The 15,329-nt window shown below is 41.4% G+C and overlaps 1 protein-coding gene across 2 annotated transcripts in view; it reads left to right on the forward strand.

The window, feature by feature from the left end:
• Positions 1-4,275: 4,275 nt before the first annotated feature.
• Positions 4,276-15,329, forward strand: part of MYBPH (myosin binding protein H) — a 105,635-nt gene continuing 94,581 nt past the window's right edge. For both annotated transcript variants that reach the window (XM_082244800.1, XM_082244801.1), the window contains exon 1: positions 4,276-4,641. In XM_082244800.1, the coding sequence (XP_082100926.1) occupies positions 4,335-4,641 (307 nt within the window). In that variant the 5' untranslated portion in view covers positions 4,276-4,334. The remainder of the gene's footprint in view (positions 4,642-15,329) is intronic.

The raw sequence follows: 15,329 nt of genomic DNA on the forward strand, positions 1-15,329 counted from the left end.
CCATGCTTCTCAGCAAATAGCTTGGGGTGTCTACTTTCCAAAATGGGGTCATTTGGGGGGGTTTTGTGCTATCTTGGAATTTTAGGGCCTCAGAAACTGTGACAGGTAGTGCAGAGGTGAAATGCACAATTTACGCCATTAGAAAACCTGAGAATGTTGATTGGTTTTCGGGGTCCCGTACACAGCTAGGCTTCCAAAAAGTCTCACACATGTGGTATCCCTGTACTCAGGGGAAGCAGTAGAATGTAATTTGGGGTGTCATTCCACATATACCCATGGCATGTTTGAGCAATTTATCATTTAGTGACAACTTTGTGTTAAAAAAATAAAAATAAAAAAAATAAATAAATTTTCCCCAAACCTTTGGCAAAATATTAAATATTGCATGGACTCACCATGCCTTTTAGCAAATAGCTTGGGGTGTCTACTTTGCAAAATGGGGTCATTTGGGGGGGTTTGTGGAATCTTGACATTTCAGGGCCTCCTAAACCATTATAGGTAGTGAGAAAATGCAATTAAAAATGTACGCCCTTTGAAATTCTGATGGTGGGGATTGGTTTCGGGGTCCCGTACACAGCTAGGCTCCCAAAAAGTCTCACATATGTGGTATCCCTGTACTCAGGAGAAGCAGCAGAATATATTTTGGGGTGTAATTACACATATACCCATGACATGTGTGAGCAATATATAATTTCAATGACAACTTTGTGTAAAAAAAAAAAAATATTTTTTTTTTAGTAATTTTTCAAACACCTGTGAAAAAAAATGAAATATTCAATGAGCTCAACATGCCTCCCAGGACATTCCTTAGGATGTCTACTTTCCAAAAATAAATTTTGGCCAAAATATGACATATATAGTATATTGGATATTTTTTAAAAGACAAAGTTGAAAATGTAATTTTTTCTCAAAATTCTCACTCTTTTTTTATTAATATCGCAAAAAATAAAAAGCCCAGAAGTGATCAAATACCACCAAAAGAAAGCTCTGTTTTTGTGAAAAAATTTTGTTTGGGTGCAGCATTGCATGACCGCGCATTGTCAGTTAAAGTCATGAAGTGCCAAGTTGAAAAAAGGGGTCTGGTCAGGAAGGGGGTAAAATCTTCCGGGGCTGAAGTGGTTAAATAGGCCAAAATAAATGAGCGCTAGGTTTTCACTTTGTCCAAAAATATTACACAAAAACTTAAAATTAAAACATCAATAATAATTTAGCAATATGATATCACCACTATTATAGCCTTTAACATAAAAGTCCATCAGTGTCCAAAATTTGTGTACAATGTTCTATGCAAGTGCTGCATTAAACAAGTGCCCACACCATGAACCCCTTTTAGACTGTAACTCACCAGTTCCTTAGACCCAGGCTTTTTGTGGGTCTAAAAACACTTCAATGGATATCCAAATAAGATAGTGGTGTAGCCAACTCCCTTATGTCCCCCTTTAATGTCTCTCTAGTAATAACAAAACACCAAGTACAAGATCATAGTGCAACCCATTTATTCCATAAAACTCAGAAAAAGATAAAAATATATATCTCACTCAAAACTCAGATTCCAGCAGTGTATGCTCTACCTTGGGAACCACCAGTTGCCTCTCCAACAGGACTGGTGACCCTGTTGACAGCGAAACCCGTAGAGGCGGGAACATGGTACGTCTAACATCACATCCTGTGATGGAGTTTCCCCGACAGTGGAACACACGCCGGTCCACTATCTTGTTAGAGAGGTAAGTGGCGGTACTGAGGAGGGCTTTGAAAACCCTAGAAGGAGGGAATGAAGAAAGGAACAGAGTATTGATCCACATGGCCTTATACACACACAGTGCCTGCTATTGGTGCTGTATTATCACCCAGATCAGAAGCAAAGACTAATATGCAAGCATTTCTATATTCCAATAGTTTAACTGCAGCTGCCCATAGTTTCTTGGGTGTACACAGTATATTTAAATATTTGTAATTGACTTATTTCTGTCCTGTTATTATCTTAGTGCCAGATAGCTAGGTCTGTTATACTGTATGTGTAATGGACACCTTCCAGTATATTTTTGATTGAACCTGTTTATTGCAATATAGTTTGCTTTTCCTGTTAGTCTAGTTAACGATGTCCCTTCTGATCTGGAATTCTATAGATAGTTTTAGCTTAGGGCTTGATAACCAGCATAGACCAGAGCCAGGTCGGACATCTAACCACCACTTCTGGTAGTTAGAAGTCCAGTTGCATATCAGATTAGAAACTACTAAAGAGGGACTAAAATGCAGAGTAGATAAGTTGACAGTGGGGTTTATTTACTAAGGTTGGAGAGTGCAAAATCAGGCTCACTCCTGCGTAGAAACCAATCAGCTTCTAACCCCAACTTGTTCAAATAAGCTTTGGCAATCAAACCTAGAAACTGATTGGTTTCTAGCCAGAAGTGAGCCTGATTTTGCACTCTCCAGCTTTAGTAAATAAACACCTGTGAGTTCCAGTGCTATACAACAGTTTCTGTTGTTGAGAAGCTCTGTTCCAGGCTTGTTGGACAACAGTTGGAGAATCTCACCATGCAGATCTTGTCTTCAGACACTGCATCCTCCTCAGGGACCCCTGCAACTGGACATTGCTGCAACATTCATCTAAAGGTATCTCTATTAATATCTATATTAGAGGAGAAGAGTTTTAACCTCAGGCTACGCAGTGGGTTCTTTACAGTAAGGGCCACTAGACTGTGGAATTCTCTACCACAAATGGTAGTTTTTTGCGGGGAGTATGGCTACTTTTAAAAGACACTTGGATGTACACCTCAAGGATCAAAATATTCAGGGGTATGGGTGGTGATTACGGCCACACACACCTACACAGGTTGAATTGGATGGACTATTGTCTTTATTCAACCTCACCCACTATGTAACTATGTAACTATGTATATACCTGGGTACAGTATATGTGCTGATAATACCTTTGCTAATAATACCTGTTTGTACGTTGGATGTATGTACTATTATTCATTTTTTCTTATATAAAGCTTGTATTATTTCTATACAGGTGTGCATCTATACACATTTAGTTAATGTTATGTGCGGGTTGCAGTAGTTCTTCTGCTCCCAATTACTTTGATTAGATTACTGGTTTATTTCCCAGGAAGGGAATCCCCATGTCCTGGGTAGAGGTATTATCAAACCCACTCTTCCACTTAGTAAAGGTTCTGGTTCACTTAATTACCTAAAGGTTTACTGCAATACCCTGTTTGGGACGGGTAATTTGTCAACCTCCCCTCCCCCCCCCCAAAAAAAAGAGGTCTACAGTAGTTTACAGAAGATAGCTAGGAAAGAAGATATCCTTCAGTGGAGCTCACAGGAAGTGACAAGGACGGGGTGTCTCTTAGCTAGAAAAAAAAAAAGAAAACCAATGTAGCCAGTACATCTGAGAACTGTTATCTGCAACATCTTACATTTTTGTTCTTTGGATTTAGTTATGCTTTCAGATTTAAAATGCATCAATAGGCACTTTTTTTTTGAGAGCTTAGGAAATTGTTGGAACCCTTGTCAAGCTTTTATTATTGCAGTCCATGTCACTACTGGGAGATTGATCCTCAGTATTATTCTTTAATGGCTGTCTCTAAAACAGGAAGAGAGTGAAAAAATCTTGAAATGGGGACATCTGTTTCAGTGACAACCTATTAATTGCGAATTTCCCCTCACCTTGGAGAGATTTTCGCTCATTTCCTGTTGAGTCTCCAGGGCAAGAAATTTAGGGAAGTCTCTCAAATAGGACACTTACAGCACAAAAAATACCGAACATGGAAGTTGATCTCAGAACAAACTTTTAAAATAAGCAGATGAAATACATTTATGTTTACGGTTTTACCTGCCATAAGATTTGTAATTTTTTGAGTCAGTCTTGTGATTTACATATTATATGGCTACAGATAGACTTTAAGAAAGCCATTCTGACCTCTAAATAAAATTTAATGATCTCTCTCTTATATGAATCGGTATGGGTGACATACTGTACATATCACATTAAGAAATATTCATCTAACATCTAAATAATCACACATAGGCACTATTATATTTGTATAAGGGAACAGGAATATTTATTAGGATACAACAAAGTATAAAGGCACACATGTCAGACATCTGCACAGTAGAAGAGAGGTAATAGCTGTCCACACTCAAAACTTGTCAGGTTTAGAGTATGGTTATTTTTGTCCTAAGAAGCTGAGTGCCCCAATGCTTTAAATATACAGAGGCAGTTCCTAAAAAACAGATGGTATAATGTCTGACAGGAGGCTATATAAATCAGAACGACAGTACAATTTTACTGCCATAGTGAACTAAAGAGCAGGGAAAGAGGTGCAACCATGCCAGCAAAGGTCCCTATTAAAAAATCCCCAGCTAAAGCTGCAGCAGCTAAGGCACCTGAACCACCAAAGCCTGCTGAACCCGTTGTGGAATCTAAACCCCCAGCTCCTGAACCCCCCCCAGTTATTGAGACTCCAGCTCCAGCTCCAGCTCCAGAAGCCCCTGCACCAGAAGCTGCGGCTCCAGCTCCAGAGGCTGCTGCTCCAGCTGCTGAGGTCCCTGCGCCGGCTCCTGAAGCCCCTGCACCAGAACCTGAGGCTAAACCAGTAGAGGAAAAAGCACCTGAGCCACCTCAGCCAAAAGAAGGTAAGTAACTTATTGTTATATATTGTTACATTCATATACATAATATTAATAATAATAATAATATTTTAATTATTAAGCTGTAGTGGTCTGATGCATGAATGATATTTGGTGGAATAGGACTGCACTGAATAAGAATAAGAATAAGAATGTATTGAAGCCATTTCATTAAAAAAAGTATATAGTATAAATTTGTACTTTTTACCCAAAGCATAATTTTCCCCAGAGCTTAGTGAATGAGCTGAACCTCCGCTGACTTCCATCATCTAATCATGTGCAAGCTAAAATGCTGTTTTTTTTATTTTATTTTTTTAATTCATTGCAGGTGTTAGTTTTTGTTGCAAATTGAAACTTCACCGCATTCACTAAGCTCTGGGATGAATTCCCTTGCAAAGTCCAACTTCCCCTGCAAAGTGAATAGCCCTTTTCTATATATTAAATCAACTCCATAGGGTATAAGAGTAGCTGGCTAGGAGTTTTGATGACATGATTTACAGAGGTACTCCTATTATCGTGTAAAAAATTAACCTCTGTAGGTCAAACCCTAGTATCTTCATTGTTTTTTTAAATTATTATAATGAGTCAAAAGGTATATATTACTAGTTTCTCTGTCCTTTTATACAGGGTCCACACCAGTTTTTCTCAAACAGGGTTCTGTGGAACCCTAGGGTTCCTCCAGAGAAGGCTAGGGGTTCCTTGGGTTCCTTGAGCAAGCAATGGAGAATTTCTGCTTCTCAGATAAGTTCCTCCTGACACATTGATCTTTTTAGCTATGTGGAAGAAGGTAATTCTTCTCAGTGTTCACAAGTGTAAGGAGCATTCTTCATCATCACACTAATGTATCATGAGTTGTAAATATAGTCATTTTTAGCAGGGGTTCCCTGAGACCTGAAAATTATCTCAAGTGTTCCTCTGTGTTGAAAAGGTTGAGAAAGGCTGGTCTACACTGTTCCAGTGTGTTCTTTTGTTTATTTTCTATCTGTTTTATATTATTTGCCTTACTATTATGCTGTATTTTTTTACATGCAAAATGCTCTAAGTACAGAAAGTTGTTAAGTAGGTGTGGTGGCCTTATACATTAACATGTCTGAAGTTCTTATACAAGTCATGTATTATTTTCCATTGTTGTGGCTGATTGGCCGACTGTCTGTGTATTGTGATGCATTCATACCTTTTTAATGAAAGTTTACCTAATTAAAAAAAAAAAGTAATTATATTTTAATGATGAAGAAACTATCTAAGAAAAGCAAAGAAATTATTTAAGAAGACATGTAAGTGTCAATGGCAAAAATGTAAGCAAATAAGTAAACTACAAAGATTGCTCTGGAAGCTGCCATACTAAATCAGTATATGCAGCATCCTAGCAAAGAGCAGTGCCAAAATAGCTTAACTGATGCGCCCATTCTCTTTCTATGCAGCTTTGCGGAACGGCGATTTTAATCAAACCTACCTAAACTGTTGACTTATCACTGCTGGTTACTCAGCAATGTCAGCATTCATTTAAAAAGTAAATTGAATTCCCATGTTACTCAGTCTACTCTATAACACTGTTGTCTCGCTGCTCATGTGACAGAATCCCTTTAGTAGTACATGCACTTATTTAATAAGACAGTGCTAAGAACATTGATAATGTGCAAAGTACAGTAACCTCTATCAGCTTATCAGTTTCCATTCAGGAGGCTATTAAGAACAAAGAGAGCTCAGAATATAACAAAATATGATTGCAAAGGGTTACAGCAGTTTGCCAATTGTCATAAAAGCCCAACTGTAGTTCGGCATTGCATTGTGTGTGGCCATGCAGCATGTGTTCTTGGTATCTGCTATGGCATGTGAAGTGACAGGTGGGGCTGACCTTGTCATGGCATCTGTGGTCATTTTTTAGGAAAGAAAACAGCTTTACACGTAGGGGTTTATCATGTATGTTTGTACAGTTTGCGTCTTTACATGTGTATTAGGGGAAATATGTTACATTCCTGTAGTATTCCTGTAGTATAAAAGCACATGTTGATTCAACATCCTAGTACAGTTTGTTTCAACATTTTTTCAGTTAAGGCACCCTTTAAAATTACGGACAATCTCAAGGCACCCTTTAAAATTATAGACAATCTCAAGGCACCCTTTAAAATTATAGACAATCTCAAGGCACCCTTTAAAATTATGGACAATCTCAAGGCACCCTTTAAAATTATGGACAATCTCAAGGCACCCTTTAAAATATGGACAATCTCAAGGCACCCTTTAAAATTATAGACAATCTTAAGGCACCCTTTAAAATTATGGACAATTTCAAGGCATCCTTTCAAATTTATAGACAATCTCAAGGCACCCTTTAAAATTATAGACAATCTCAAGGCACCCTTTAAATGTATGGACAATGTCAAGGCACCCTTTAAAATTATGGACAATCTCAAGGCACCCTTTAAAATTATGGACAATCTCAAGGCACTCTTTAAAATTATAGACAATCTCAAGGCACCCTTTACAATTATAGACAATCTCAAGGCACCCTTTACAATTATAGACAATCTCAAGGCACCCTTTACAATTATAGACAATCTCAAGGCACCCTTTACAATTATAGACAATCTCAAGGCACCCTTTACAATTATAGACAATCTCAAGGCACTCTCTAAAATTATAGACAATCTCAAGACACCCTTTAAAATTATAGACAATCTTAAGGCACCCTTTAAAATTATAGACAATCTCAAGGCACTCTTTATAATTATAGACAATCTCAAGGCACCCTTTAAAATTATAGACAATCTCAAGGCACCCTTTAAAATATGGACAATCTCAAGGCACCCTTTAAAATTATAGAAAATCTCAAGGCACCCTTTAAAATTATAGACAATCTCAAGGCACCCTTTAAAATTATAGAAAATATCAATGCACCCTTTAAAATTATGGACAATCTCAAAGCACCCTTTATAATTATGGACAATCTCAAGGCAGCCTTTAAAATTATGGACAATCTCAAGGCACCCTTTAAAATTATGGACAGTCTCAAGGCACCCTTTAAAATTATAGACAATCTCAAGGCACTCTTTATAATTATAGACAATCTCAAGGCACCCTTTAAAATTATAGACAATCTCAAGGCACCCTTTAAAATTATAGACAATCTCAAGGCACCCTTTAAAATTATAGACAATCTCAAGGCACTCTTTATAATTATAGACAATCTCAAGGCACCCTTTAAAATATGGACAATCTCAAGGCACCCTTTAAAATTATAGACAATCTCAATGCACCCTTTAAAATTATGGACAGTCTCAAGGCAGCCTTTAAAATTATAGACAATCTCAAGGCAGCCTTTTAAATTATGGACAATCTCAAGGCACCCTTTAAAATTATGAACAATCTCAAGGCACCCTTTAAAATTATGGACAGTCTCAAGGCACCCTACTCTCAAATGTAAAAAACTATTCTAATAGCTTTAGCTAATGCAGCAACATCCACACGTAGGACACCCAACCTTAGAGGTAAGGTTTTCTTCCAAAAAAGAGGCACCCCTGAAGGGCCCATTAAAAATATTTCACACTCAACATAATGTGGGTTGAGACATCAAAAAAGTGCATCATGCAGTTGTGCAAAACATCTGACCAAGCGTAAGTGGGCTCCAAGGGTCAGGTACAATTGTTTTGTATTTGTATGCGTGCTGGGGTGCCATTAAGGATGAATGCAATACACATATACTGTGCGTTTTTGTACTATGCATTATTGTGCCACAACACACTACAATGCTTGTGTACAAGTGTGAATGCGGCCTTAAAGTGGTTGCACAGGCAGAACATTTTTTACTTGAAAGCAATATTAAACCCAAAACTGAAAATGTAATATATTGCAGTTTACCAATCATTAATCATGGTTGCTACAATAGTTTTATTTTCTTAGACTTTTTTCTCTCTGTTGCCACCTGATCTGGCCAGTAACACACCTCCTGTATTAGAGTGCTCCTCACTCAGGATGAATGAACACAAGTGCACCTTTGGACGGTAGCATTGCTAGTCTGGGGGAGGGGTAGCATTAGATATAATAGAAGATTTAGATACACTAACAAAGTCAAACTCCAGCTCACACTTTTTAAAGGCTTTACATAAATAACAGATGATCATTTAAGCACCCCTGTCAGTGGTAAATGGTTTGTCACAACTCTTTAACTGTTACATCTGCAGGACAGCTTGTTGTGACAGCTGTAGAAAAACAACAGATTTACTGGCCAGATCACCAGGTAACAGTAAAGAAAAGAAAGCCATAGAAATAAAACTAAGTCATTATATCTAATAATTGTTAATCTGCAGTATAATATGTGTTTGCTTTTGGGTTTAATACTGCTTTGATGCATTTCCTACATCAAGGTAAAACATGTCCCAGTGGTAGTATTGCCCTCTCACTCCCCTTATACTTACCTGAGTCCTATCTCGAACTAGTGCTGTGCCCGTCTGTAACAGTGCTGATCTCTCTCCTCACAGGACAAAGAGGCAGCAGCAGGAGACATTGGTCTATAGACACACACAGCCCAGCTCCGTAGTGAATTTGCATGTGTGCCCCCAGAGCTAGTGGCTTGCTATGGTGGAGAATGCAGAAGAGGAGGAGCCTAGAGCGCCAGCAGGGAACCCCAGAAAAGGGGGATCGGGTTGTTTTGTGCAATATCATTGCAGAGAACAGCTAAGTATGGACATCTTTTTTTCTGATGGAAAAAAACAAGTATACAATCATTTTAATCTTGTAGAAAGATCCTAACTGCAACACAAACTTCTCCTCTATGAAAACTGTGTGGGCTGTAAAAGTATACAATTAGGTATAGAGTTTTCTATATAAGGCACGAAAACAAGCTCATGAAATAGCAGTATGTGTACCCCAATTAGAGAATTGTTGAGTAATGGGTCATAGACAAATGCAGAAATTAGGATATTTCTATTGAATTCTTAGTAACATGCTTTCCTGGCACAACATGACAGCATACAATAGGTTGTGGCTCTGCCCCCACAACCTGATAGGACTGGTTAACTATAAATCAAAGACAGACTCGGCTTGCAGCATTCTCCTTTTTGTCCTCACCTGATCAGGACTGGAGTCACGAGGTATCCCTTACCGTTTGTCGCCCCAGCCAGGTTCAGCCTCTCCTGGGTGGAAGTCCTTCCTGTACAGTCTCTAAATAAGCTATTTGGTTGGACCCCTATTCTGGTGGTGTGGGGCATATTTCAGCCTCTCCTGGGTGGAAATCCTTCCTGTACAGCCTCTACATGAGCTATATGATTGGAGCCCCATTCTGGCGGATCAGGCCTGTCAAAGAAAGCTTTAAACAAGCTTTCTACGTAAATGACAGCATTTTCTTTGCTTTCCATATGCATTTCATCTCTTTTCTCTTTTTTGTGGGCGTTTGTATATATTTTCAAGATGGCTGCAGCAGTGCAAGTACACTCTGAGCATAAAAGGCAGGAAGTGAAGCGGCCCCTGTTGCCTGTTTCCTGGCTAACCCTTTTCCAAGATGACAATCTGAGCATGCTCAGGCACTGATATCATCACTAATGGCAAAAGATGATAGTTTTAAATGGTTTTATGGCATTTTTGGGCAACACATGGTGGAGCTCTCTACTCAAGCATGCTGAATGCTTATGTGGTCATTACTTGCAGGTATGTTTTCCCTTTTTATGGCATTTACCTGAGCTTTTCCTATCTCCTTCTCAGTGTTGCTCTAGGATCACTATGCTGTATGGCATTTTTACCTTGGCTCTTCCTTTCCCCTTCTCAATGCTTGCTCTGGGATCACTGTACAGTGTTGCCAACCGCCAGTAGATTTACGGGCAGCCCGTGAATTTTAGCCCATTTTCGGGCTGCCCGTAAATGCCCGTTACGGGCAGCGACGCCCGTAATAAAGATGTCAGAACGGGGCCGCCACGCAACTGCGCATGCGCCGTTCCGAAACCTGTCGGGCTCGGAAAAGCTCGCCTATTTCCGGCTGGACGCAGTGACAGTTGGCGCCATTTTTAAAAGACAGTGACACTGTCTTGCTGGCGCTGCGGGCTGCGGCTAGAGAACAAAAAGAGGAGACTCATGTGAGAACTGGCTGGGGTCCCGGGGACAGAGAAGGACAGTACTGTAGGGGCTGCATTGGGGCAGAAAAGGACAGTGCTTTGGGGGCTAAAGGCAGGGCAAGAGAAGGACAGTGCTCAGTGCTGTGGGGGCTAAAGGCAGGGGGCAGAGAAGAACACTGTGCTATGGGGGCTAAATGCAGGGGGCAGACAAGGACACTGTGCTATGGGGGCTAAATGCAGGGGGCAGACAAGGACACTGTGCTATGTGGGCTAAATGCAGGGGGCAGAGAAGGACACTGTGCTATGGGGGATAAATGCAGGGGGCAGAGAAGGACACTGTGCTATGGGGGCTAAATGCAGGGGGCAGAGAAGGACACTGTGCTATTGGGGGCTAAATGCAGGGGGCAGAGAAGGGCACTGTGCTATGGGGGCTAAATGCAGGGGGCAGAGAAGGACAGTGCTGTGGGGGCAGAAATGGACAGTGCTGTGGGGGCAGAGAAGGACACTGTGCTGTGGGGGTCAAAGGCAGGGGGCGGAGGATGACAGTGCTGTGGGGGGCTAAAGGCAGGGGGCAGAGAACGACAGTGCTGTGGCGGCAGAGAAGGACACTGTGCTATGGGGGGCTAAAAGCAGGGGGCAGAGAAGGACAGAGCTGTGGGGGCTGAAGTGGGGCAGAGAAGGACACTGTGCTGTGGGGGGCTAAAGGCAGGGGGCAGAGAAGGACAGTGCTGTGGGGGCTGAAGTAAGGGCAGAGAAGGACAGTGCTGTAGAGGGTATATGAAGGTGGGCAGAGGAGGAATCTGCTGTGGGAGGGTAATGTAAAGGGTGGCAGAGGTGGACACTGATGTGGAGGGTGAAGTGGGGCAGATTAGGACACTACTGTTGGGGGGGGGGAATGAGGGTGTCTGCAGCCTCTGAATACCTCCTTTACCATGTCCGCATCCTCTGACCACCTCTGGTATCATGTCCACAGCCTCTAACCACCTCCTGTATGATGTCCGCAGCCTCTGACCACCCTCAGGTGAGTGACAGCGCCGCCAGGCCAGTCTAACGGGGGGTCACTGATGTAAGGGCTGGGTGAATATAATAATGTAAGGGGGAACTAAGATAAAGGTTTCCCCCTTATAGCAGGGAATCCCTCCCCCCTTACCTTAGTGTAATTAATCTGCGGAAGGGGGTCTCTGGTCACCAGATTCCCCCTCCCCCCACATCAGAGTTCCTGATATTCTTTTCTACATCAGAGTTTGCAGGATTCTCCCCTTACAGTGCAAGGGGGAACTCTGTGGACCCTGATGTAAAAGGGAGCTCTGATGTAAAGGGCAATGCTGCAGACCCTGATGTAAGTGGGAACTCTGATGTAAAGGAGAATGCAGTGGACTCTGATATAAGGTGGTTTCTGGTCACCAGAGCACCCTCTTACATCAGAGTCCCCCTTAAATCAAGATCTGCAGCATTCCTCTTTACGTCAGAGTTACACTGTAAGGGGGAATCCTGCACACTCTGATATATGGGGGAACTCTGTGCTGGCTGGGTTATATTAATCTGACCTTCATGTAAATGGAGAAATATGGTTTATGACTTTTGTTTAACTTAAACACATTGCTAATAGCACTATCTACATGTTTAATTATTCATATTTGCACGGTTTAGCACTGAAAACGGCTATTTTATGTAAATTTTTGCAGTGCCAGTAAAAAATTTGTGCCGTCTGTAAATTTTGGCATTCTGCCAGTAAATTTTACTCCGGGGGGTTGGCAACACTGTCACTGTGTCATGTTGTTTTTCCTTTCAGTCTGCTGCTTTGCTCTGTTTCTATGGGGAACACTGCCCAGTCAGACCACCCATTGCTTCTAAGGTATAGGGATTGGGTAAGTAGTAAATATTGAGAAAAAGAGAGCCAATATCTACAGCCCTGTAAGGACCTCAAGATGGAGGAAGCCCTCTAAAGGTCAAGACAGGTCGCCATCTAAGAGCTGACATCCAGGCAATGTTGTACAAGGTCATCATCTCACCACTCATTATCATTGCTCCCCGTTTACAAACATCACAGGCTACCAGCCCTAATAGTTGCTGCATTTGTGGTGGAGAGTCATTGCCTGCTGCGTAATATGTCAAGTCTCCCCTGAACAAGCAGGATACAGATCTGCAAGGACCTCAAGATGGAGGAAGCGTTCTAAAAGCCAGAACATTTACCATTTTGGCACAGACATCCAGGCAACTTTGATCAAGGTCATCATCTTGCCCTTCATTATTAATGCTTCCCGTTTACAAAGACCACAGGTTACCAGCCCTAATGGTTGCGGCATTTGTGGTGGAAAATCATTGCCTGACGAGCTAGTATCTCAAGTCCGCTTGGAGGAAGCGACAACTGACAAAGAAAGGGATGTCTGGAAAGTAACCGCCTTGATTAAAGAATCGGCCAAGGAGTTGATACATGAAGCCTGTACTTCCTAGTCGGTGGCTGAATTGCCTAGCACTTCCAACCAGAGCCAGTAGGTGGTGTCCAAATTGGAAACTTGTCGAAAGAAGAAGGTATTAAAGGGGCCACAGGCTTTGACGATTGCCTAATAGAGCCTTTTGCAAGGGCAGTTAAGGACACAATTGCATGGAGTGAAGTGGAGTAAACTCTCCACAAGGTTAGAAAGTACTCATTTCCCTTCACTGAAAAACTGGAGGAGTTAATCCAGGAAGAATGGAAGAAGTCAATCCAGGAAGAATGGAAGAAGTCAGAGAAAAAGGCCTGTATAAATAGGTTGTCAAAACTGTATACCCTGAAAAAGTTAAAGGTCAACCTGCTGCAGTCTCCTCTGATGGTGGATGCATCATTAATGCAGCTGGCAAGACACGTCACCTTGTCTGGTCACCACAGGTTAACTTACTTTCTGTTCATGTATGGCCATTTAAGACCTGGAAAGGAAGGCGAAATAGCAGATCTCTCCTCTCCCAAGTCACCCCTTTTCTCGGCCCCCTACCCACCTCCAAGCACCTTTCCTTGTTTCTACCCCATACCCACCTCCCAGTACCACTCCTTTTAGAGAAAACAACCAAGTATCATTTTGTGGTACTAAGTAATCTGTATGGAATTTATTAATTATAATTACAAAAGCAGTAAAATGGATCCCTTGCAGGCAGAAACAATAGCCCACAAAAGCAAAAATAAATTTACCCCCAAAATAATAGACACCCCCAACAATAACAGATCCCCCCAGCAACAATAGACCGCTTGCAACAAAATACCACCTTGCAACAACAGACCCACCCCAAGAACAAAAGACCCCACGAGCAACAATAGATCTCCCAACAGCCAGCATTAATAGACCCTCCAGCAGCCAACAACAATAGACCCCTCCTCAACATTATTTCACTCCAAGTAACAATTGACCACCAGCAACATAAGACCCCCCCCTAGTAACAACTGACCACCAGCAACATAAAAAACCCCAACAATAGACCCCTCCCTCAACAATAGATCCCCCATGCGACAATGGATCCCTCAGCAGCCAGCATTAAAAGACCCTCAAGCAGCCAACAACAATAGACCCCTCCTCAACATTAGATCACTCCCAGTAACAATTGACCACCAGCAACATAAGGCCCCCCAGTAACAACTGACCACCAGCAACATAAAAACCCCAGCAATAGACCCCTCCCTCAACAATAGATCTCCCTGCAACAATGGATCTCTCAGCAGCCAGCATTAAAAGACCATCAAGCAGCCAACAACAATAGACCCCTCCTCAACATTAGATCACTCCCAGTAACGATTGACCACCAGCAACATAAGGCCCCCCAGTAACAACTGACCACCAGCAACATAAAAACCCCAGCAATACACCCCTCCCTCAACAATAGATCTCCCTGCAACAATGGATCTCTCAGCAGCCAGCATTAATAGACCCTCCAGCAGCCAACAACAATAGACACCTCCTTCCCAGCAACAATAGATCCCACAGCAGCTAGCATCATTGGACCGTCTCACTACTCACTGCCATTGCATACATTAAGTGCTGAAGGTGCCCGATCTACGTTCCCCTGCATTCTCGCTGAAAAAAAGCCCTGCATGTAGCACTCTGAATACAAGTAACATGTTCTAAAAAGGTGAACTTATCCTTTAAAGATTGGTAAGCTGCAATATATTAAATGTTTGTTTTTGAGTTTAGATACACTTTAAGGGTAACATGAATCAATATGATAAATTTGGAAAGACATTTTGTAATTCTGTGGCAATTCATGATATGCATGGGAATCAGATATGACAATACTGTATAGCAAAACAATGTTGCTAACTTAGGAATTAAAGGACCACTATCAAAAATACAGTTCATGTAATTACAGTGCCTTTTTAAATTCCACATGCTATTTATATTTTTCTCCGTGTTTACATGCAGGCCACCTAGCCAACAAGGGTGATTGGGTTAGTAAAACTATAATACTTTTTTTTTCTTTTTTTAGTTTTAGCTAGAGTGGAGAGTAATAAAAATGCCTATTAGGTTGCTATTGCTTTTTGTGTGCTCATTAGAGAGATTCACCCTCTCTATTTGTCTTAGTCCTGGTTATGACTGAAAGTGAAAGTAAAAGAAAATCCCAAATTTTGGGTTGTCCCCAGAAAAGTAATAGAGGGGAAATCTTCCAATGGGGACATTCGTTCTG

The sequence above is a fragment of the Pelophylax lessonae genome, assembly GCF_965119305.1.
Source record: "Pelophylax lessonae genome assembly, chromosome: 2".
In the NCBI taxonomy this organism is placed as follows: domain Eukaryota; kingdom Metazoa; phylum Chordata; class Amphibia; order Anura; family Ranidae; genus Pelophylax; species Pelophylax lessonae.